The sequence below is a fragment of the Platalea leucorodia genome (assembly GCF_965183815.1).
Source record: "Platalea leucorodia genome assembly, chromosome: 4".
NCBI classification, from domain to species: Eukaryota; Metazoa; Chordata; class Aves; order Pelecaniformes; family Threskiornithidae; genus Platalea; species Platalea leucorodia.
In genome coordinates this window covers 3622273-3647737 of record NC_138826.1, presented here as the reverse complement: position 1 = coordinate 3647737, position 25465 = coordinate 3622273, and the positions used below count along the sequence as shown (strand labels likewise).

Here is a 25465-nt window from a genome sequence, read left to right as displayed (position 1 = left end):
ACTTCCTCTGCTCCCTGCCCCCGCTTTAGTTCTAATTTCAGTTTTCCCAACTTCTTTTATCTTCCAGCCCTTGAGTCTTATGGCTTCTGCTTGATATATTAAAAAGGCCTTTGATATGAGATACTTTTCTTTTATGCAGATGAAATTTAAGTAACTTCTTAATTCCCTCTTTAGTAAATCTTGTAGACTAGACCCTCGCTGAAAGCCATTGTCCAGGCATCGCTTTCTGCCTTACCGAGGAGTTCTGGCGAATTGTTCACTCTGTGATTCTCCTGCTCCCTTGCCTGATGTGTGCGACACTAAATAGTTTGGGCTGCTTTTTGTTATTTAATAGCTGTTAAAGTTCAAATCTTTATATATCAAATCAGCATTGCCGGGCATGCTTGTAAAAGTTCCTAACGTTGATGTGAAAGTTTAGCTTAAAAACAGGAAAAAAACCCCAACCAAATCCCCCCCAAAAATGTGAAGTGAAATGGATAAATAATTAGCCAGGTATGAAATGGAGTGAAACAGGATTAAAATACTTTATTCCTTTGTGCCCGATTTATTTTTATACACTGTTAAATATGTAAATGATAAAACTACTAAACACGAGATTGCTGCATAATGACATCTTTCTTGCTGATTACAGAACTGCCTTTAAGTACCCTACTTCTGAGATATTAAAAGATCTAGCTGTTGTTTCTTACTTTTCATGGCACATAATTTTAAAACAAGTCATACAGAAACTTCATGGTAATGACTCGCCCGCTTAGTTTTTCTTTGCAAGACCAATATTTTGAAAAATAAGTACACATTAGTATCATGGCATTGTAGGTTGTGCATGTCTGACTTTCGGCTTGGTTGCTTCTTCTAAAATTAGTATCTCTATGGTGAGGTATGTATTGATATCGTTATCTTGTGAGTATGGAAATAAGGAGAAGGAAAAAAAAGCATGAGCTCAGTAGCGTAGTCTCAGCCCACCAAAGTAGCCTTTATGTCGCGGGATGTACTCGTGCAGCTGCTTCTGTATGTGATGGCACGTTCTTTGTTAACTTATAAATTTGCAGTACGTGGTGTTATTTTCAATCCTGTCGTTACTGAATTGGTTTTGGAAATGAAGAGTTCCTTCTTAGTAATGATTCTGCCATCCTACCCCAAACTGCTACTTAATTCAAGCTCTTTTTCTCTTCCTCTTAAGACAACATGAAACAGTTATACCCAATGAGCTCCCCTTGATTCAGGAGGTTACCACTACGCTGCGGGAATGGTCTATAATATGGCGGCAATTATACGTTGTAAGTATCAACTTAGGAGGAGATTTACAATTCTGTACGGTTTGTGACAAGAGTGATGCTATGAAGGTACAGTGAGAAGTATGGAGGAACTATTAAAGAAATTCCACTTCTGTTACTGTTTCCAAAGGCTACTTTAATGCTGAAAAGCTATTTAGCATCTTCTATGTTAAGGCACAAATCTTGGTAGTGTTTCTTTTGAGTGTTTTCTCGAATACTGTGTACTTCTTGTGCAGAATCAGGTTTTTACAGAGTGTTACCCTGATCTAGCAACAAATAGTGGAGCTGTTATGACCCCTTTTTCATGGGGCACTATTATACAGAAGACATGGGATTTTTAAGATATATATTGGACTTTTCCAAATCTATAGACAATTGTGTTAAAGAAATGAAGAAAATGGTTTTGAGGGCAGTTCTTAAGGCTGTTGATCTATGTTATGAAGAAATTGAATGTTTGATGTTGAATTTGTGAGTGTAAACTTTGAAAAATCATCAATGTGTGCCTTTTAGCTCTCAGTATTCTTGTACTTGAAGTTGATTGTTCCCAGTTTATCCTGATCTTAAGTTATATTCCTGATTATTTTCATATGCTTACGTTCCAGGTACATAAGAATATATTCTTAGAAATTAATAGTAATAAGCATTTGCATTGATGATCTCTCAGATGGTATGATAGAAAAACAAAATAGGCATGAAACTACACATATTAAAGTATTGCTAAGTAAGGTCTGAAGAGTGTTCAAATGTACACTTAGAAATGCAGTTGAGATGTGAAGCAACAGCGTGCTGTAGGATGTAAGGTACCCTAGCTCAGACTTCTCATGCTCTCCTTGTATAAGGTCACTGTAACAAGATAACGGGGACATGAAAGCCTTATATTTAAAGTAGGGTTTAATGCACGGTCTCTGCTTCTTATAAATATGTTTGAAATATTCTGTCATAAAAGTGCAAGCTGCGTAATGAAGACACTAACTGGAAATGACTATGTTTGCGTTGACTGTGTTGGTTTTTAATCATACCCATGAAAATAAAGGTTAAAAATACAGTATGCTGGAAGTGATGCAGTGTTGCAGTAGATGGGATGAAGGATAATATGTTATATGAAGAGAAACAGATTATATCTGAAGAGAAACAGATAATTAGAGGGCTGGAGCACCCCTCCTATGAGGACAGGCTGAGAGAGTTGGGGTTGTTCAGCCTGGAGAAGAGAAGGCTCCAGGGATACCTTATAGCAGCCTTCTAGTACCTGAAGAGGGCCTACAAGAAAGCTGGAGAGGGACTTTTTGCAAGGGCATGTAGTGACAGGACAAGGGGTAACAGCTTTAAACTGGAAGAGGGTAGATTTAGATTTAGATGTAAGGAAGAAATTCTTCCCTATGAGGGCGGTGAGGCACTGGCACAGGCTGCCCAGAGAAGCTGTGGATGCCCCATCCCTGGCAGTGCTCAAGGCCAGGTTGGATGGGGCTTTGAGCAACCTGGTCTGGTGGTGGGTGTCCCTGCCCATGGCAGGGGGCTGGAACCAGGTGATCTTTAAGGTCCCTTGAACCCAAACCATTCTATGATTCTATGATACATTAAAGAGAAAGCCTTAACATGATGTGATACTAGAGAGGTCGTGTGTTGAGGAGCAAGGAAGAAGCAGAGAGGCAGAATCTGAAGAGGACACTGAGAACAGCTTTGCCCTGGGTTCCACTACGACGTGCTGCTGAGGACAGTGAGGATTACGTTTTGACCCTGATGTCTTTTATTTGGGGATTATCCTGAGTATGAAGTCTGATATTGTTTAATGTCAGAGAAATACCACTTGCAGAACCACACAAGACTTGGTTGTCGTGCACACATAATAAGAAAGGAGGAATAGCAAAAGACATTGTTCGAAGGTTTCTTACCCAGAATTGTGTGTGCTTTTTCTAGCAGTAACTTTTAGAAAATTACAAAATTCTCCTAGTGTGGGAATCGCTTGCTCTAACCGTTAACGTTTAACATCTCGTGTCATGCATTTACTTCCATGAAGACACGTGAACAGCTAAACAGTACTGCAGTGCTTTGCTAATAACTTTGAATTCAAGAGCAGACGAGGTGCGACGCTACCAGTGGCCTCAGTTTGGTAGCAGAAAGGGTTCCAGGGCCTCTTATAGCTTTAGTCTGAGTAGGTAGATCATGTAATGAGTTTGTTTATAGCTTGTATCTCAAGGATATCTGTTAGATTAATTGCGTGTGGTCAACTGCCAAAAAGAGCATTGGTGCACTGGGATTGCCTTTTCAAGGGAAATTTGATTTACTGGAGGTAGCTGGTTTCAGACTGGTCCATCTGCAGAATAGAGTGATATTCCATGTTGTCCACATCTTGCGTATCACAAGTCATTAAATGACCACATTTATGCCTTTATTAATTTGTAATTTGTGTTTGAATATTGAATAGGTATTCAGTTTTGATTTTCAGATAGCAGAGAATGTGCCCTGTTCTTCATCTCAGTAGTTTATGATTGCCTGCAGCATCGAAAATCATGAACCTCTTTCCCATTTGGATTTGTCTGTATTTAGCTTCCAGCCGTATGTGCCTGTTGTGTCTTTCTCTGCTACATTAAAGAGCTTTTAATAACGGGTATTTTCTCTCTGTGAAGGTTCTCACACTATAATCAAGTCAGCTTTTTGATTATCTGAACAGACTGAAGTCTTTAAGTTTCACAGTTAGATATTTTTTTCCCTGAGTTTTTTTGAGTCATTATATTCTTTTTCTGCACCTTCTGCAGTTTTTCATTGTCTTTTATATATAGCACAGAACTTTATTTTAATTATTTAATTATTCCAGTTGTTTTCAGTCAAACAAGGCCTGGGTGTAGTCTGAATGAAAGGTAGCTACGCGTAGCCTGGGTAATGCATTGATGCAGGGTGTTTGGAAAAGTGTATTCTTTTTAAGAGTGCGTTGAACCAATGGCTTAGATTTTGAGGGTTATGAAGACAGTAAGAGAGACTGCTTCTGGGTAAGGTCAAAACATGCAGGGCCTCTGTGTCATCTTTGGATGTTATCTTTCACAATAAAAATAGAAAGGCCTTTGTTCTGCAACTTTAGTTTTGCGTAGTATTGTTTGTTTGTGCTAAAATTGTTACATATATGCACCGTCCACAGTTCAAAGCAACATGTCAAATTCCTTTTTGTGCTTAAAGATTTGATCTTTTGTCTCTGAATGCGTGTGTGTATGGGCACGCATATAGAAAACACTCTGGAAAAGATGTTTCTTCCATTGTAAGTCTGGAACTTTATCTTCCTGTGTCCTAGCTGAGCTGAGTGTTGCCAAGGAAAGTTGGTGCCTGCTGCTGGCACTACTTAATATCCGTAGTTCCAGCCTTTATAAACAATTAAGGTATTTAACTTCCTACAGGTTTAGTGCTTTCCTGGTTTTCCACGTTCATTCAGATGTTACCTGTGGACGCGTAAGATACTGATGCGCTCGGCTTTGCACACTGAGGAATTTTAAAGTGTTATTCTGAAGATTTAACTAGGGGGGAAAAGGGTTCTCTAATGTGTTGCAGATGGTGTATTGCAGAACTTGAGCCTCTTGCCTCTAAACTGCACTGGTTTCAGTCCTGTTCTACTCAGTATAGAGGGTCATTTGAATAAAGTTATGCTGTGAACCAAGAAGAGATTATCTTTCCCTTGAATGCCTGGTCTGAATACAGTATGACCTGGTTTTAAGTAACATAAACACAAGCATTTACAGTTATTTAGATACCTAAAGCAGAGTGTAAGACTCTTCGTATTCTGTGCTCTGTGCTATAGAAAGTTAGGCTTCTATTTTAGAGCTAATAGTAGACTCTTACTCAATTTCAAGTTCTTATTTTATAACTGCAATTTATTATATGTATTTAAAAGATGTTCAGGAGACATCAAAACTAACTTCTACCCATCTTTTTCCTCCAAACAGCAAGATAACAGAGAGATGTTTCGCAGTGTACGGCACATGATATATGATCTTATTGAGTGGAGATCTCAAATACTGTCTGGGACCCTACCCCAAGATGAGCTCAAAGAACTGAAAAAGAAAGTGACTGCCAAAATTGATTATGGCAACAGGTTTGTGAACAAAGTTTTCCAAGTGTGTATGCTTCAAACCAAATCAGCCTGTGGAATACATATTAGCTGTCAATGACTTCTTGCAAGGTTCTTTTATTCCTGTATTTACAGAGATGTAATAGTATATGAACAGTCTTGTTATAGAAAAAACAAAGAATGAAGTTGATATAGCATCTTGAAAATATAGTACAAATTATAATCTGTAAAGTGGAATCCATATGTAACTCTTCCGCTTGCTTGATGATATTATCAATTTGATACTGGTGTGAAGTTGTAATTTTTAAGGTCAATTGAAAAGTGCAAGTATTGCCTCCTTGCAAAATATAATTTAAACTCTACTTGCTTCTGCAGCATAAACAGTTGTTGCCTTCTCAACACCACCAGCTGCGTGTGCCCTGAAGCCACTTCGCTGTAATGTCATGCTGAAGGATTTGGCTCAGAAGCATCATTTAGCTCATTGTTCCCTCTACTTATATAGTATCCAGCTTGTACCCAAAGATTAACAGACAGATTTAATAAAAGAAAGTATCTATTTAACAGAGGAGAATGGAAACTGTGAAGGAAATATTTACAAAAAAAAAAGACAGCAGCATAGGTTCTGTATGTTAGTTACGTTTGTAATTCAGACATATTAACTCTCCAAACAGTGGAGAGCAAAAATTTTTTTTAAATAGAACTTTTAGGTTACAAGTTTTCTATACAGTTATGACTTTCTGTTTTGGTTGAAAATGAGAAATCATATCTTACACTTCAATCAGGAAATAATTTGAAGCAGTGCTTTGACTACTGAGAGGCAGCGTTGTAGCACTGCGTACCTGGGGACTGAAAAAGTTCTCAGCAAGCCAGTCTTTAAATCCCAAGGGATTTAAATAACTCATCAGATTTCAGCTATTTGTGTTTTATTCCTTAAGAACTGCCAAATTTGCAGTATTTCTGTTCATGCACTTTATCAGCAAAAGCTGTGATTTGAAAAAAAAAAAAAAATTAAAAAAAATCATCAGTAACTGCATTCAGTCAGTAATTATCATTTATAATCCAAGATATGGACTGTTGTACCTCAGTAGACAATTAACCAGATGTTGTTGATGATATTTGTTTGGCTACTGTATTTTACCATCTGGCTAAGGAGATGGTTAAAGTTACTCTGAATAACTTCCAGATGCTCAGCGTTCAAATACAATGGAACATCTTGTGCTGTGCTTTATATTCATAATATTCTGATGGACTAATTAAGTGATCAGAACATTGTCTGTGGTGTACAGGAGGGAAGTGAATTTGAACTTCTGAGTAAATAGTCATAACTGAAAGATACCATATGTTTCTAACGTAGTCATACATTCGCTGTCGTCTAAAATAAGCACGAATGATGCTTTCAATATCCAGACAGAATGAATTCATTATGCGTTTTATAAATGTTTTCTGATCTAATCATATCCTAACTTTTCCTGTTTTGTGAAATACTGATTTGTAAATAAGATTTTTCCTATAAATAAAGACAACAATTTCACTGCATGTTGTCAAAATAACTGAGGAAGTAAAAATGGCCTTATGAATTTGTATGTTCAAAGTTTTTCTGAAATTGGGTCAGGTAATTTTGTTGTGAAAACACATTTTTTGTTCAGTTGCAAAAATCTATAACTGGGACACTTAGGAAAAAAGTCAATTTTTTTGCAAGCATCATTTGCAAGTTAAAGGATAAAACAAAGAAATTAAGTCAAAGGAGTGTTTGCTTCTATTTATTTATTTATCTATTTACTTGAGCAGCCTGGTCTAGCGGAAGGTGTCCCTGCCCGTGGCAGGGGGTTGGAACCACATGGTCTTTAAGGTCCCCTCCAACCCAAACCATCCTGTGGTTCTGTTTGTCAGTCTGCGCAAACATTCTCGTCCCGTTAGTGTGTAGTAGGCTGGGTGATTAGTCTTTCTCTGAATTTCTGAGCTACCTTTTCCTCTGGTCCAGGCGGGTGTCTCCTGTGGAAGGACTCTGCTTTTCTTCCTCCAGGGCTGACTGTTGCAATGCAAGTGGCCAGTGGGTGTATCTCCTGTGGCTGCTGCCCAGGAAACAGTAGTAGGGAGGAGCAAGACAATTTTGGCTGCTTTTCTGTTTGGTTTCAATGACAAAACCATTTTCTCACTAGAAAATTCATCTGGGAGCTTGGTGGTCCAGGGATGCTTAAGAGAGTTTTGTGATGACTAGGTCCAGTTACAAAGTAGGGCTTAGGAGGTGTTTCTTAATAAGCTGCTGCCTGCGCTCTGCAACTTGTTTGAGTCATGTTCGTCCACCTTTGAATTAATGCAGTGCAATTAATTGAGGGGTTTCTGTACTGGCCCTGCTCAAGGCTTTGTTTCAAACCTCCCGGTTTCCCTCTTGCAAGGCAGGGGCAAGGAGTGATTCTCTAAGTACCTGAAACATGTCTTCGTCTGCCACAGCTCCTGCTCTTCTTTTCAAGCGATTGTGGGTCGTGTCCAAAGGGGATTTACTCTCGGATAAACCACGAACCTCTGTGCGGCTTATCAGACACTGCAAGTTTGATTTAAGCTCATTAATCAAACATATTTCAAAACCAAAGTTACAGCAGCTCCATCATGAGAGGTGGCTACAGAGTTAGAAGAAGAAAATAGGGACCATATGTATTGAAGCGGAGGTGAGGAGGTCAGTCTTAGGGAAGATAGGTAGAGAAACACGGATCCATCTAGACCTGATTTTTTTTTTATCCTTGGTTCTGCTGCCAGCACTGTACTAATGTGGAAAAATGTGAAAGGTCTTTCCTAAGGCTGGATTTGATTATGGCAGAAACCTTCCTCTCTGCAGAAGGTAATCACGGACGTTAACACCCTGCTGACAGAAATCTGGCTTCTGCCTTAAATAAAGGGAAACAACTTATGCCTTCTTGTATCTCATAGGTTTTTGCTAAAACAGGAATGTGCCTCTTTTGGAGGAGAATGTGGAGTGGGACCGAATGAACTGACCGCTTTGCATGCGGTGTGGCTGTAGGGGTTGTTTGTTCAAACCGTCAGATGAAGCAGAGGAGGAGACAAAGTCTCCTGCAAATTTAGTTGTTTAAGAAATTACTCCCCAGCTGTTTGGCTGTTTCATTTGCATCGGCTCTTTCTGTGCTGGGGGAGAAAGTGACTTCCAGCCAGGGATGGTTATCTCCGGGGCTGGTGACATGTTAAACTGTTTTACCATGTATCAAATAATGCTTTTTCTGTCATATGTCAGGTGTGCATGACTTTAACATTAAACACTTGGCAGGTATTTTTTAAGTATTTATTTTAGCACTGTTAATTCACAAGCATATTTTTTTCGTTTGTTTAGAATTCTTGATTTAGATCTGGTCGTTAGAGATGAAGATGGCAATATTTTGGACCCAGAGCAGACCAGCACGATTAGTCTTTTCAGAGCACATGAAATAGCTTCCAAGCAAGTTGAAGAGAGGCTACAGGAGGAAAAAGTAAGATATACTGTGCACTGTAGCTTTCCTTTTGAAACATAAGACTGTAAACTAACTAGGTGACTGTTATTTTTAGCATTGGTAGTGAAGAATTTGTTGTGTTTATGAAGAGTTATTAGGCTTAAACATTTACCTCTTAGCCTGTTTAATTGTCTTTTCAATCTTTTAAAGGGCTTAGTAGAATTTATGGTTAAGACCTGTATCAATAAGTGGAACTACATTTGTGGTTTAATATCAGAGATGCGTATGTAGCAGGTTTGTATGTTAGGTTGTCATGAGAGTTTATTTTTGAGAATCAAATAGAGTAATGTCCTTATGTGTATGATTTCTGTACACTCATCATGCAAAGTTGTTTGTTGAAATACAGGAGGCAAATTTAAAGACATTCATCAGACTTGGCACTCTGTACCTGTCAGAAAAACATCAGACAAAGCAAAGAACAAACTTCCTTTTTTCATCAAGTATATTTGAGGCTCTGTCTTTTCCTCCATATGTTTAGCTCTCTTTTTAATAAGTGAAGACATCTTTCTTTCCTTCCCCTCCCCCCTCCTTATTGTTTGGCACTTCAAGACAGATCCAGAAAATGCAATCTGTCGTAAATCCTAATATAAACAAAGGTCACAGCAGTAGACACTCCGCAGAAAACCCCTCTTCTTCTGTCTGAAACGTTTTAGGAAAGTTTTATAGCGGTTGGTTATTTGTTAGGCTAAGTTAAACTTAAGTTTCTTCTGTTGTTGAATTACAGTCTCAGAAACAGAATATCGATATCAACAGACAAGCCAAGTTTGCTGCCACTCCTTCATTTGCTTTATTTGTAAATTTAAAAAATGTAGTCTGCAAAATAGGAGAAGATGCTGAAGTCCTGATGTCTCTGTATGATCCACTGGAATCAAAATTTATCAGGTTGGTGTACTCCTGAGTGTAGTCCCTAATCTGTGCTTACCCAGTTATAGGAGCAGGATGAGAGGGCTTATGAAAGTCAGATTTCTGTGAAAGGCATAGGAAAGGGTCATCTGAGAAGGAACTTTGTCTTTGTGCTCAGCACAGCATCAGGCACGTCTGTTCACCTTGGGTAGGTTTTGGGTCACGCTGTTCCTCATCATGCTGTGCCTGTGGTTCTCCAAGTGCAGAGCTTAAATGAGACACGAACACACCTGCAAGGCTGTGTGCCCTTGCTTAGCAGCAGCCTTGGCACTAATCTGAGAGTTTGATTTTCTACATGCCCTGCTTCCTTAAAGAAATTCTTATACTTTGTTGCTGAGGAGTTGCTTTCTTTTTATAAATGATATACAGAAAGGGAAATGCCAGCTCTCCACTAAGTAAATATTAATTTGATTAGGAGAAGTAGATTGGGTTTAAAATAGTCTCCTGTAAATTCTGAAGTTGATTTTATGTATTTATGTTAATGGAAGCCATTTAAACAAAACGTCCTCAACATATTGTTCTTTCAGTGAAAACTACTTGGTGCGATGGTCAAGCTGTGGACTCCCCAAAGATATAGACAGATTGCATAACCTTCGAGCAGTATTCACCGTAAGTGTGTGGGCTTGGTTCAGCTGGCAGATTTTAAAGCACTTGTTCCATAGCTTGTGAATAATTGAGGAATGTAATGATCTGTATGTAAACAGTGCGGAGTTACCTCTGCAGGTAATGATCCTGGCGAAGGCTCACATGAGACGTTTCTCCTAAGTGGCTACTAAAAATTCTCAACACCTGGTTAAAACCGAAGTTGCTCTTTGAAGTTTTAACTTCTTAGAAATGATTTGGCCTCCTAAGCAATTAATTTACACTGAAGTCAAGATAAGACGTTTAAGTACTGTTACAAAAACTCCTTTACTCTAAGAACAGTTTGCTCTCGTGCTGGAGGCTAGCACGGTGAAGGCAAATTCTAAGCAGCAAACTTTCTGCCTACTAAAATGGAACTTAAAATCCAATTATTGTAAAGTAATCTGAAGAAACTACTGTTTCTAGGACCTGGGCAGCAAAGACCTGAAAAGAGAGAAAATCAGTTTTGTCTGTCAGATCGTGCGAGTGGGCAGAATGGAGCTGAGGGACAACAACACGAGAAAGCTAACCTCTGGGCTGCGGCGACCTTTTGGAGTAGCAGGTAACTCTCTGTGTGCTGTATCTCTATATCCCGTTATATCGCATAGAAAGTTGGGTGTGTGAAACTCCTGTGGGGTTGTATAAACTCACAGTTGTTCCCAGGTCCAGGTTAATCAGACTGATTGCTGTGTGTGGAGCTTGCTGTAGCTTTCAGGACTCGCATTTAGCTAGAGACGCCAAAGGTTATTTGCAACATGATGTTATTCTATAGGAAAATTCTGGAATTGCACAGTTGATAACTCCATCCCTCTTCTGAGTCACCATTGCTTCCAGTCCCCCAGGGTGTTCCCCCAGCACTCCTCTTCCTATGTTGATCACTTAATTCAGTACGCTTTGTTTTTGTTTTCAGTAATGGATGTTACTGACATAATAAATGGAAAAGTTGACGATGAGGACAAACAGCACTTCATACCGTTTCAACCGTAAGTAGGGAATAGTTTAAAGAATAAGCAGAAGTGAAAGGATTGAGATTTTAACTTTCGTTTAAAGAAAAACAAACCCAAACATTTTAAACTTTTGATTGGAAGAAGTGTTCTGTAGATATTCTGCAGTTAATTTATTTTGGTGTGATATTTTATCTTAAGTAGCACTTACTAATATTTCTTCTTGATAATTTCCTGTTAGTTATAATAGTGATAGCCCCAGAAACTTTTATTTTTTTTAAGTCTTGAGTTTAAAGCATGCATTCCCAGTTTTGCAGTCTTGTTTTCTTTTTCCTTAAAGATGTCAGGGTGATAATGTATAAGAGGTGAAATGCCTAAAATAAGTACATGGCTGGTTTAGCTCTATCTGAGATTGGTAAAGACCAGCAGTGTTACCAACATCCACTGCGGGTGGCTTCTGTGAAATTAGTAAACGATAACATTTATCTTTTTCTTGGTAGCAGATATAATTTCATAGTAGGGGCCACAGTAACTGGAGTACAAACAAAAGAGAGAATTTGAAGGATGGCTTGATACACCTCCTGCAGTATCTTCTCATAACTCAACTTTATCATGTGAGACTTTTGCCAGAAACCATAGGTGTTTTGGTTGGATGGTAAGGGAGCGGATGTTTCTGCTGCACATACCTGTTACAGCTGGCTCACAGGATTGAGGAGACCAGTCTGCTACGTGGACGTGGTCTTACTTTTAGGCATCTAAAACTGCAGATCTTTCCAGACTGACTGTAAGGTTGCTGACGTGGAGTTTGACAGATACGATTTTACAATAATTAAATTACCTAATAGCAAATATGGAGTTGGTGTCCTTTAAAGTACAGACATGTATGAATTTAATGTAATATCAAAGATCAGTTTTGACTTCAAGCCACAAAATCATGTTAAGAAATATGGGTTTAATAGCCTGAATTTTTGTGAATTTGTAGATATGTGCACAGAAAGTGCATTTAGAAGTAAAAGCTTATTAACAAAAGAGAATGTGTGGCAAATACTCTGTTCCATCCATAGTTCATAGGGGTGTTTTTTTTTATTCCGTGAAGTGGGGAAAGGTAGAAGGGATAAGTCAAATGTGCATAAAATACGAATGCTTAGTTTTCCCATTGTGTGAAATCTTAGACTGCCATCTGTTCAAAAAGGCAAAACATAGTTATGTTAGCTAAATTTCTTGATTAATATACTAAGGGATATTCAGAGGGTTTTTAATAATATTAAAAAAAAGAAAAAAAGCTTGAAATAACGTAATCTCAAATTAACTTTATTTTGAAAACTAGGCTTAGTTCAGGAAGCCCGTGTGGTTTGAAGACGTAGGGCTGTTGAGAGGATCGCAAGGTCTGCAGGTGCTGTAGGGAGCCGAGTGGCTGCGTGCCTCCTGCCTGAAACGGTTTCGTTGGTATGCAGCAGTGTCGCTGGAGCGGTGTCGAGGCTGTTAATGTGAAAATCAGAAGTACAATTCAATTTTTCAAGGAAAACGGGGGTTTTTAGGGAAGAGTGTGTTCATATGTTTATTGTGTGGTAAACAATAGCAAGCTTATTCTTTAGTGAGTGTGGAAGTATGCGATGAAAATGAATCTTTGTGTATCAAAGTGGATGCTAATGGAACATCTAGTTTTCTGCTCCATTAACACTGATTTATTTTTTCTGTATATATAAATCAGCTTTTTGAAAAGATGTACAATGTGCTTTTTTTTTTTGCCGCACTAAATTAAAACATTCTTCTGAAAAAGTATATTCCAAAGAATATGAATAATGTGAAAACACGCAATGAATACTGGTGTCATTATTTCCAATGTAGACTTAGGCTGTATATATAAGCCACATTTTTCTTCTCATGCCATGCTTTGCTTCTGTTGTACCACATGCAATTCTGTTTTCATATCTTTGTTTGTTTGTATTCATTCACTAGCCACCAACACAATGGCTGTCAAAAGCACTTGGCAGGATTACTTAAATGACACTTAATGCTGCTGTTTATTTATAGTTTCCATCTTTTCATTTATTCATCAAGTTTAACAGAATGTTTGGATTATCTGCTTCTCTTCTATGCCGTTTCTGTGAGATTTACAGTAGCTTTTCCTTCAGATGGTATGCTTTGCTGCTTAACTTTCAGAATGGCAGAAGTGACCCTGGAGGTGTTGCAGGGCCAGTCTCCTATATATATATATTAAAGATAAAACTGCCTGTATAGGTTTTCACTGCTTAACAGGGGATTCTCAGGTGGGAGACATCCTTCCTATCCTCACGAAGTGTTACTGGGGCCTGTGCATGCATGTCCCTGAAGGGAGAAGTAACAACGCAAGCGTGCTGTACTTCTCTGTGGTAGATCAGCATTCTTCTGATTAATGATCTTCCTCTGTCTTTCTTGTTACCTTTCCTGTCCTTTGTCTTGCGTGGACTAATAAATACTCTTTGTCACAACTATGATATGATCTTTTGTGTTCCCTTGTTACTGTGACTTCTGGTTTTCTGTGACCCTTTGTTTCCTGGTGTTGGTCGTCATGTGCATCCTCCAGGCTAGCGTTGGATGACGCCATTCGACACAAGCAGCTGAACATATCATCCCGTTTTTCACCCAGGGTGGCAGGGGAGAATGATTTCCTTCAGACTGTTATAAACAAAGTGATTGCTGCTAAAGAAGTTAACCACAAGGGTCAGGGTATGTACTGTTCTTTATATACACCGGTGTACCTAAAACTGCTCTTTGCTTGATTTGCAACATGTGATGATTTTAATTTTGGAATCAAGGGTGCATAATATTACCTTCACTTGTTCGCTGCCGTTTGGTAACAGAAGATGTGTTTGCACGGTTTGTTTCCCCCTTTTCCCCGTCCTTCAGGGCCCATTCTGCTATTTCCCGCCCCGTCCCGGGTTAGCTCTGCAGGTTATCTGTCCTTTCTCTGCACTGTCCGTCGCTCGGACATCTTTATATTTCCCTACTGAAAACGGTGACTCAGGGAGTCGCCTCTCATGCCCTTGAGCTGCAGACTTTGGCCTCCTCATGTTGAAGGAAGGAATATTCTCTTCCTTCCCTTCCTTCGCCTTATTTTTCCGCTTCGCAGCTGCGCTCGCAGCATTTGGCTCCCTCTGAAGAAGACCGGGGCGTTGCTGCCGGCAGCACCGCACCCGCCTGCGCTCGGAGGTGGTAAGGACGGAGCCAGAGCACGGCCGCCCCGCTGATCCCTTGTCCTGCGGGAGGCTCCGTCACCGTTCCTAACTCAGCGTACGCTCTGCTGACGTGAAACTGAGTTTGCTCCCAAAGTCTGGGGTTTTGGGGTTTTTTTTTTTGTGTGTGTGTTTTGTGTTTTTTTTTTTTTCTTAATTTTTAAATACAACACTTCATAACCATAATGTGTCTACCAGTTAAAAAGTGAATTGTGTGATGACTCTGTACTAGCTTCAATATTTTTTGGAGGGGGAGGTCTGGATTAGTATACTATTAGGCAGGCTAATGCAGATTTTCCACCTGACACTATGTGTGTGTATATCTGTATCACTTGTAGGGGGTATCTGAACAAAAGACCCAAGGAAAATTACACATTTTTTGCTGTTTCTTTTTTTTTTTTAAATTAATTAATAGCAAATAAGATAAACTTTTAAAATTATCCATTCGCTAAAGAGGAAAAGTTAGATCTGCTTTTCCCCTCTGCTTTCGCCTGCGGCCAGTGTGTATCGGAAAGGAGGAAACACTTCAGCTTTTTTGATTCATTTCAGATTCTTTCCCTAAGAAAGGTGCCCAAGCAAACAGAAACAGATTAAGAGTTGTTGCGTAGCCAGTCGGCATAGGTACAGTTACTGTTCAATGAAATAGCAGCTGTTAGAACCATCTCTGGCAAGGAGTCAGCATATAGCCTTTTATAAGAGACTTTAATAGAAAAGAAAGCTAGCTGCCAAATATATAGAAAATGAATTCATGGTTAATTGTGTGTGTAACAGGATAACCCACAATTTGATTTATAGATGAATATTTTTGGGGTATTTTTCATAGATTTTAATTTTAGGATTTTCTTCTGGAAATTGCTGCTGTAATTATTTTGTGCTTAAACTTGATTGCCAGTCACTTTACCGAGTGCGTAACACTTTTTCTCCCCCCGCCGCTTCGCTATCTTTCTTTTCCCTATAACAAGCGTGCCTGATGTTAGTTGGCAAGCAGTGGCTTTTTAGCGGTGCCTTCTGTTGCTGAAGAGAAAAATGGGAACTGTGCAAAGCTGATGCTGTAGATTTCTTTGTGCTCAGTGCAGTACAAACAACTTACGGGGGTGGTGGTGATGAATCGGTTCAGGGGACGTATCTGCTGGTGGTGCTCTCTTTATTGGCATCTCAGTATTGGTTGGTTGCAATATTGAAGTTTTTCCATTCAAATCAACATTGACACTTCTCTTTCTTCTTGTGGAAGGTAAACATTTCATTAGAAAGAACTTGTGAGAGTTCAAAGGAGAGATGAAAGCTTGAGGCAGTTCTGCTAATGGCTTAATAACTGTATTTCCATGAGACCTTTTGTGGAAGGCTTAAGTGATGAGAGAATTCTAGTTCTGAGTGCTGTGAGGAGGAGGTATTCTTCTGGGATCGCTCCGGCTTCGTGCCAAGGGCACAGTAGGCTTGCTTCCATTTTCACAGCCCAGACTTCAGAGGGTCCAGCTGATAACCAAGGGTTTCCTTCTTCCAGTTTGTGTGGTACGGTGCTGCTACCCCGTTCTCCTGCTGGAGCCCTGTTCTATCGAAATTTTTTGTCCGTGAATAAAATTTTTGGCTTTAGTAAGCCTGTGTATGGGAAGCTGCACGCATCTGCTTTTGAACATCTGCCTAACTCCTCCCTACCGGGACGCCTTCTAGATGGTATTGCTGCAAAGTGCCCCGTACGAAGGCCCGAATCCTTATCTTGCACAGATTTCCAGTTTCTCAGGTTTTTTTTTATTAGCCGGTCAGCTTCCAGATGAGGATTTTAAACAGTTTTCCAGAAAGTCTGATATCATCAGACATACTTCTGCGTGCTGTACTCATGTTTCCACTTGAAGCAGTGGGGTTTTTTTGAGTGTTTTAAAATACTTTGTAAAGCGTATTTTTTTTGTAAATGAATAGCAGTTACCTTAATGTATGTTCTTACATTTTAGAATCTGTAAAAAGAAATCTTTAGTAACTAGAAAAAAACACCAGTTTAATAATTGTGGTTTTTACACAACAGGTTTGTGGGTGACTTTGAAACTTCTTCCAGGAGATATTCATCAGATTAGGAAAGAGTTTCCACACTTAGTGGATAGGTCAACAGCTGTGGCTCGGAAAATGGGGTTTCCTGAGATTATTATGCCTGGTAAGCCATTGTGTGAATTAATGCTGCTTTGTTATATTTTAACCTTCTTTAAATATCTGTATGTGTGGAAGCTTGGGGGGGGGGGGGGGGAAGATGAATTTGAGGTATGGTATACATTAGAAATAATGTATCGTCAAAGGATTTTGTCTCATTTAAAATAAATGTAAAATACTTTGGTAATACCTGCCACATGTGCTGCCTAAATAAATAGAACTAACCACCCCCCTAAGAAGACTTGATATCACAGTGACAGTGGAAATTCTCCTCTTTCTCCAGTGACATAAAAAGGTATACAAAGTAAATGCTTCATATTCTCTCCCTAGCCGAGGGCATATGTAAAACTTATACCCTGTGATGAATCCGAACCAGAAGTATTTTTCAGAGGAACAGGCTTGATTTAGAGATATGCAAGTCTCTTAGGGTTTGTACTAGATTTGTATAATGTATTTGAAAGAAAGCCATGTTGTCTTTTTTTAATACATGTATTCAGTGGATGTTCAGTTCTGGTGTTTACAAAAAAAAACCCACAAAAGCAAAAAAAAAAAAACCCAAACAAAACCAAAAACGTGGTGCTTCTCAAAATAAAAATTGCCATAAGCAGCAGCATACAGAAAAAAACCTCTGCGCTGTCCCTTTCAGATTGATGGGCTCCAGAGGATCCATTAGATATTTTCATAAAACATCCTAGTTCCAGCTATCTCTGTGGTTGCTGACTGTGCATTTGTCAGGTTTTTTTACTGTATATCCAGTATGGTGTAAGTGCCTCAGCACCTCTGCTTGTTACGATCGTATGTTGGCACGTAAACCATCTGCCTCATGAAATGATTGGAAATCCCCTGTTTCCACAATTCACTTTCAAAGTTGCAGTTGGATTGGGGGGTAATTGAAGGCCACTTTTAAGACATAAAGTTAAATACAGCCCTCCCCTGCAACCCCATCAAACCACTGCCTGATGTAACAAGCTAAACAGAGCTCTGTAGGCTGTTTAAATATTTTTGAATTGCAAAATATCTGCGTATGGGATAAATTAATGACTGTGTTGAAATTCATCTTTTCAAATTAATGAAAGAAGCTGTGTTAAAAAAAACAAAAACAAAACCAAAAAAAAAACCAACCCCAAAATACCCCCAAAAACTGAGGTGTTTGAGTAATGTGGTACATACTCTTAATGATGATGTGGTATTCTTTCAGTCCAGAAATCATATGTGATTGTCTTTGTTAGATTCAGCTTGCTGCACTATGAATTCATAGTTCAGACTTTAGAAGTTGTAGCACAATTTTAGCTGAACAGCTGTTTTCGATACTAGTAGTTTTGAATGTACAGGATGCCATGGCTTTTAAATGTTTTGCCATGCATATGTATGATTGCTGTTCCTAAAATGTGTTGGTTGTTGTTTCCAGGTATCACCCGTTTCACAAATCAATAGGTATACTGTGAAAATTGCTAAGAACTTTGTGCTTTGCTTTTTTTTTAGGTGATGTTCGTAATGACATCTATGTGACACTGGTTCAGGGAGATTTTGACAAAGGCAGTAAAACAACAGCAAAGAATGTAGAAGTTACAGTATCTGTTTATGATGAAGATGGCAAAAGATTAGAGGTACTAAAGTATTTAACATCTGGGATTTTTTAATTTTGATACATGCCTGTTTAAGCCTTTTCAGCATCTTTCTTTGTATTTGTCCACTTAAGTCCCTATTTTTATTTACAACAAAATTTCTTCTTTGACATAACTAAATACATTTTAGCATATCAGTGCATGCACTTTGATACTAGTTTCACAAGGAGCTCTGAGCATGAAGCATGAGCTGTTCTGTCTTATTCTGACCTACTTTACTGTTGGTTTTTTTTTTGTTTATTTGAATGAAAAAGTAAGATAGATGGAAACATTTTTCTCTTTTGTTTGTGTTTTCAAGAGTGTTATTTTTCCTGGTGCTGGTGATGAAGCCATCTCAGAGTACAAGTCGGTAATATATTACCAAGTAAAGCAGCCTCGCTGGTTTGAGACTGTAAAGGTGCGTAAACTGTTACAGTAACTTCCTCTCTGTGGGTTAGTATGTGGTTAATGTAGGGTTCAGTGGAAAGCCTTGAGAAACAAAACTAGGGAAATTCAATGCTTGTGATCGTGTTTAGTAGGACAAAAGGAATAGCTCATCTAGGGAAGGCTTTCAGAGACTGCTGGAAAATAGATTTGACTTTTATTGCATAATGCATTTTATTTCATCCTTTTGGTCAAGATGACTGTTCCAGGGGTGCTCCAACATCTGTTTAGGAATGGTTTGCTCTATTTCCACAAAGCTGACGTAGAGAAGCAGGATATTAAGGTTAAAACATAATTGCCATAGCGCTGAACTCATCAGTGTTTTGGTATCTGGCTGATTGTGTTTTAAGCTTGCTGAATTTGCTTGGGTAATAAGATTTTAGCTTAAATGCCAAGTTTTAATGTTACAGAGGAGGCTGATGTTTATGAAATATATTCTGTCTAGCTGTAGTCAGCGGGAGCAGTATACGTGTACTGAGAAGGGACTTACAGCTACTCCCCACACCGTGGTTTTAAGTCCAAAGGTGCTGTCGTTGCATCTGCAGTCAGAAAGCAGCTGCTGGGGAATGGCAGAAACCCAGCCGTGGTGTTGGGGAGCAGGTACAGCACAGAGCCTGAATGTGGCTGTGATTAAGAAAATACGACAGCTCTAGCAAAAACACTGGGGGAGAAGAGCATTGGTTACATCTCTGCACGTTGGTTGCACGTGGATCAGAGATACACTAATAGTATATGTAGTACAAGTGTTGCATAGGTAACGGATAAGTTAAGAATTTTTGCTTTGCTGCAGTTGAAAATCAAGTTCACCTCTACCAGTCAGACTCAAGAGGGGCTCATTCCTGAGCTGGGGGGGTGGTAGGGGAGGCTTTGAGTATACAGCCCAACCGCTGAAGTTGCAGGTCTTGCTGGGTAGCTTAAAAGGCTTGCTTCATTCCTTCTCTTTTTCTTGGTGCAAGAAGTGGCAATTTTCCTGGGGAATCTATGACCTTTCAAGGTCTTCTATGGCAAAATGAAGCTGGTGCTTAAATTAATCTTTTTGAAAGAGCCAAGCATGTTGTTGAAAGATGTCTAGATGAGGTTCGGTAGTGGTCGATGGTGTTTGAAGATACTGTACTGACTGTTTTCTTTCTCCGTCCTCTTTCCCAATATGTGAAGGTCGCAATCCCCATTGAAGATGTGAACCGCAGTCATTTAAGGTTCACGTTCCGTCATAGATCATCACAGGACTGTGAGTAATTCAGCCTTTTCATTATGGTTCTTGTCAGTGTCTGGTGCCAAAATCTGCTGAAACAGGCGTAACGTTCCTAATCTATAATTGACTATTGTAATTGCTTTTAGTGTGGGGATTAGTTTTTTTGCCTGGTTATTTTATGTTAGCATCTCATCTTCTTTTTCCCTTTACCTCTTCTTCATTTGTACCTATCGACATCAAGTTTTTCCTTTCCTGCCCAGTTATTTCTCCAAGTCACATAAAAGGGCTAGTGAATAAAGCTTTCAGTTAGCAACTGAAAGGGTTGTGGTACTGTGTATCTTAGACGTAGGTGGGTGGAGAGTTGTAAAGATAAAAACAACCCCATGTGTGAAATGGGAATGTGAAAGAGTTTACAGTAGGCTTCGCATCAGTAATTGAAGACTTGCCTATTAAGAAACTTGGTTTCTGGTTCTCAGACTGTTTTGAAGTAATTTTGGCCTAAAAGATACTTAAGAGCCTGTGGTTTTCCTCAGCTTTCCTGTAACGTTGCTGGCAGCTGAGATGCTTTGAGCTGTTGAGGATCAGATCGAGACAGCTAGACATCTTCCAGTTGTCAACAGTTGGTTTGTAGTAAAGCTTGGGGGTTTGCCTTGGTTGTGGTAACGTTCATTCCATATAGTGATTACAGGGGCTGGCTCTCTTGATAGGAAAGCCTTTCTAAATCTGCAGCAATTTTTTTTCTGTAGAATAAATGCGTACACAAAAGCATTAATCAGGTGGTGTCCACTGGATGCATTTTAAGACATGTAATATTCTTCATGTATACATAGTAGTAGTACATTACCCCATAGTGGTTATTTAATTGAAGTTGTATATTTTGCAAATTGATCATTAATAAAAGATTTACTTAGTATAGAGAATGATACTCACTAATGAAAACAATGTGCAGAAAATCAGTGTCATTAGCATCAAAATTGTGATTGTGTGCTACACATTACTAGGGTCGGAAATATTTTTACGATGACTCAAAAATTTAAGTTGGCCATGGCTTAAATATTAATTAGAGGCTGTGCCTTGGGGCTGCAGGGCTTTCTCACAGGCTGCTTGAGCTATCTCAAGTTGATTGCACTTCCCTTAAGGTTTTACTTCTTAATTTACTTTGTGTTCTAGTTGCCCCATTGCTTTGTTTTTACTTAACTTCTGATAATAGATTTTGAACAATGACAGCAAACAACGCACTTGCTAGTTTGTATTAGTTGTAGAGTGGGTCAGCTTTCAGAAACTTAGGCACTTCGTCGGTCTTTATGGATCCAATTTCTGTTTTGGTTCTGGTATTCCCCCTATAAGTAATAGAGCCCTGATTAGATCCTCAGTGCTGGTCTTTAAATCGTTGTTCTAGGTACCAAGCACTGCCATTCTCATAACGTTCTGGTTTTTCAGAGCTAGAAATGCATCAAATTTCTCTTTTGTTTTTAAAAAGTTGCCTTAATTCATCTTTCTAAATGAGCACACAGAATATAGAGATACTAAGCATCTACTTACTGTTGCCCTGGTCAGATTCTTAAGCATTTATTTCTCCTATTTTTGGTTCTATCTTGAGTTTAGAAGAGTCTCCCAATTTCTTGTACCTTTCCTCCAACTGAGAATCTTTACTATGGTCACTCATTTATAGGTTATCCATGGTTTTGAGATTAGGTGGACTGTCTGTACTAGTATCAAATACTTAATTATGCTTGTTTTCTTTGTTTTGTAACAGCCAAAGATAAATCGGAGAAAATATTTGCCCTAGCATTTGTGAAGCTCATGAGATATGACGGAACAACTTTGAGAGATGGCGAACATGACCTCATAGTTTACAAGGTAGAATTTTGAGATACTTCAGTCTTTCCATAGTAGCTAGCTCGGTGTGAGTACTACTGACTTTTAGTGAATTATTGTTACAGAATTGCACAGAAAAACTATGTTATAGACTATTCGGTTAGATTAAGCAACTAAATAGTAAGTACTGTGTAATTTGCATGTTTGGCAGATTGATTGTTAAACCTGGAATATGTTTCACTGGGCATGTTTTAATTTTTAAGGTGCTTGTTACTGAGTTTTGTGTGTGTTTTCATGACTGGGAAAAGTTACTTCTCTAGCCCTTTAAGTATCACATCTGGGCTCTATATAGACAGGTTAGTGCTAAATTACTGTTGTTAAAGACCCATTGGATAGCTCCATTTCTGGAGCAAACCTAAGAAAATCCAGTGTAAAAAACCAAAATGATGTTATTACCAAGGCTTTTTACTAGATATTTTAAAATTGTTTCATATTGTATTTAACACACTACTCTAGGCAGAAGCAAAGAAGCTGGAGGATGCCTCGACGTATTTAAGTCTGCCATCCACTAAAATAGAATTGGAGGAAAAGGGACACTCTGCAACAGGGAAGAGCATGCAGAACCTCGGAAGCTGCACCATCAGCAAAGACTCTTTCCAGATTTCTACTCTAGTTTGTTCAACAAAACTTACCCAGAATGGTACGTTCATAGAACTGCTGGAGCTTCTGCTCCTCGCAGTTGGAGTGGGTTTGTGTCTACTGACTTTCCTGCCTTCTCCGTCCCCCTTCCTCTGTGAAGGGACGGTGGGTTGTTTGCCATGCAGTCTTGGATGTAATTGTCTGGATGGAGCAAAATACTGAGCGTGTGTACTATCCAGCCTTTTCTCTGCCTGTGGGCTTTGTTTTGCTTTAGAGCAGTACATGTCTCTAAGAAAACAGAAGAATCCAAATGAAATGGAAATGGGAATGTTGTTTGCCATATAGTTGAGACTTTTATACTGAAGTACACTGAAAGCAGGCTCTTGTGGCATTTTACTTCTCTGTGGGTATGAATAATAGCACTATGGAAGAGGATGAGTTTGCTTTTAAGAGTAGGTAATAACATGGCTCTGCTCCCAAATAAGCTGTTTTATGTTGTTTCCAAGGTGCGATATCCATATCTTTATGCCTGAAGAAAGGTCTGATGTTTTCTTGTGTTGGGCAGAAGGGATGTGAGCATGAAAATGTGTTGCATGGAGGTCACTCATGTTCACACATCCTCACATGAACACAGAGTGCCAGGAATGGAGTTGGCATATTTTGTTCCTTTTAAAACTTGCCTTATATACATTTTTCGTGTGTATTTGTCAGCTAGCTGACTGCATCCAAAGGCTGTGGAAAGTAGAGCTGATGGCAGCCACCAAAGCAAATATTTCACATTTCCAGACTGTGCCCTCTCTGTAATTTTTGCGCTTCGTTGCCATGGAGCGGTCCCTTGTTCTCTTCGCTGCACCAGGAGTAGACTCGGGAGTGTGGGTGGGTCATTGAGATGTGAGTGAGTCATGCCAGGGAAAGGGATCCTTCCTTCGTGACTCACGAGAAGGGAGGGCTTGGTTTGGGTAGATCTGTCGGGAGTCGAGGTTGTGGATGAGGAGGGCTTGGGACGGGGAGTGAGTGGGCATAATGATTGGATTGTCACGGTGATGAGTTCTCCTCTGTCTGGGGGGGGAGTTACTACTCTGGTACGACTTTGTAGTCAACTCACAATTTTATTGCAGTGTTTTTCAGTGGCGTCTCTGTTACAGCACATCCTAGGTGTTTCGTATTCAGAGCACATCAGATTCACTGCAGTCTGGCAGTCTTACAGCCTAAGAGGGTGTTTAGCAAAAAATTCAGAAATGATATTGGAATTTCCTAGCAAAGATGGGATCATAGCTCAACGGTGACACAGTGGGTTTGAGGTTTTGTAGAAAGCAGAAACCAGCATGTGGAATTGAGCTGCTTTTTGTTTCTGAGATGATTAGGTTTTTTTCTCAGTCTTTCCTAGTGCTTGTTAGTAGTTACATGTATTTCATAGCGATCAATATATTGACGTTGCTTTTGCAGAACTATTATTAAAATTAAGACTGAGCATTGTTTCGTGCTTAATTTACATATAATTTGCTTTGAACTTTTGATCTTTATTTAATGTTACTGTTAATTATGTTGTCTGTGAAACTTTTTCTCAAAGCTGCCAAAGCCTTTTCTCTTTCTTCAAAGTATTCTGATGTTATTAAACAAGATCGCCATGTATCCTCAAGCAATTTAGAAGAAAAACAAAAAGATTTCATCATTAAATTCCTCCCTCAAGTATCGTTTTTCATTTAAAAATTGGCAGCGCTGTTCAGATTATAGTTTCTGAAGCTGATTTTAACTTCTGTAAAATTGTTGGTTAATACTCTAACTTTCTTAAAAAGAAGTAAGTAAAAGTCCGTGATTATCCTCTGTTACCAAAATGTTGAGCCAAAACATAATTTTCTCCCGTTGGTCATCTATAATGGTTCTTTCTTCACCTTCTGATTGCCAGTAGCCAGAGAGCTGTGTAGTCTTCTACCTGTCTGTTTGCTGTTGTGGAGCACCCGGGGTGTCTGCAAAGCTTATTGAAAGGAGTTCGATGTTTTCTTTTCTGCCTGAAGGACTCAAACCTCTAGGTAATAGTGACTGTTACTGGTCTGGAGTCCAGACTTCAAGGAACCAAGGAGACTAGGCTTTCAGAAAACAGCAGAGAGGAATTTTACTTAGTCATTCAGCACAATTGGTAATTTAAAAAAAAAAAAAAAAGCCATACATGACATGACAAATTCAGGTGCTACAGTGGCCTAAATGTGAAGATGTGAATACAGAATTAAAATAAAACAAGTCGTAAAGTGGAAAATCAAATGCTTAAAGTCAAGAGGGAAGATTATTTCAAAGGACACATGGAAATTTAATTAGAGTGGAAATATTATCTAACTTCAGTGACAGGGCTTTGAGAAAAGTTTGGGTATCTCTGTAGGGAAACCTTTGCATAGATACAGGGCAAGGAAAATATATAACCGGGAAGTTGGACCATTTGCTTCCAATTGCTAAATAAGATGTAAAAGAAAATCTTCATATGTAGTCAATATAATCAAATTGCATTCACCCATATAAAGTTGCTGTTGGCTATTTGGCAGGCTCGATGTTTGTTCTAACCCTCTGCAATTGAAAATCCTCCTTCTGTCTTCTTCCTCTGGTATTTTCTGATCACGTAAATTTCACTTGACCTAGGCTGACTACAGTAATTACTATTTACTACAGGCTAAAATACTGTTTTACATTCTTATCCTATTCTACTTCCTGTATTATTTTATACCTAGACCTATTAAAAGGGTAGGATTGACTGACGGACTGGTACTTTGCTGGGGTTCATGCTTGCGGTAACGGAGTCAACGCACGTTTTTACTGTACACTGTAACTTGTTTTTCTGGTAGTTGGACTGCATTGACATTTTCTGTTCAGATATGTATATTCATTTAGCATTTGCTGTGTCGTCACGCTGAAAGTACACGTGGGTTTGTTTTCTTGGGGCTATACATGATGGCATTCAAAGATAGTCTGTGGGCTGGCTTTTATTCAGATCGCTTCCTTTGTCAAGCTGGTGCCCTTTTAGAAGTCAGGCTGAAACCAAATTCAGCGGTAGAAAGCTGATATAAACATATCCATGAAACATTATGGATAACTGATGGAGGCATCTTTACTTTTCTTCCAGAAGCAATTTTTCTGTTAA

At 39.0% G+C, this 25465-nt stretch overlaps 1 protein-coding gene across 4 annotated transcripts in view; it reads left to right on the top strand.

The window, feature by feature from the left end:
* DOCK1 (dedicator of cytokinesis 1) overlaps positions 1–25465 on the top strand; it is a 315877-nt gene that overhangs the window by 32590 nt on the left and 257822 nt on the right. For 2 of the 4 annotated variants that reach the window (XM_082310428.1, XM_082310429.1), the window contains 13 exons: positions 5201–5349; positions 8666–8801; positions 9547–9704; positions 10253–10334; positions 10773–10908; positions 11257–11329; positions 13857–13999; positions 16523–16648; positions 18124–18248; positions 18565–18663; positions 19845–19917; positions 21638–21741; positions 22216–22399. In XM_082310428.1, coding sequence (XP_082166554.1) covers positions 5201–5349; positions 8666–8801; positions 9547–9704; positions 10253–10334; positions 10773–10908; positions 11257–11329; positions 13857–13999; positions 16523–16648; positions 18124–18248; positions 18565–18663; positions 19845–19917; positions 21638–21741; positions 22216–22399 — 1588 coding nt within the window. Of the gene's footprint in view, positions 1–1180; positions 1278–5200; positions 5350–8665; positions 8802–9546; positions 9705–10252; positions 10335–10772; positions 10909–11256; positions 11330–13856; positions 14000–16522; positions 16649–18123; positions 18249–18564; positions 18664–19844; positions 19918–21637; positions 21742–22215; positions 22400–25465 lie in introns of all 4 variants that reach the window. The other 2 variants (XM_082310427.1, XM_082310426.1) reach the window with 2 other exon arrangements.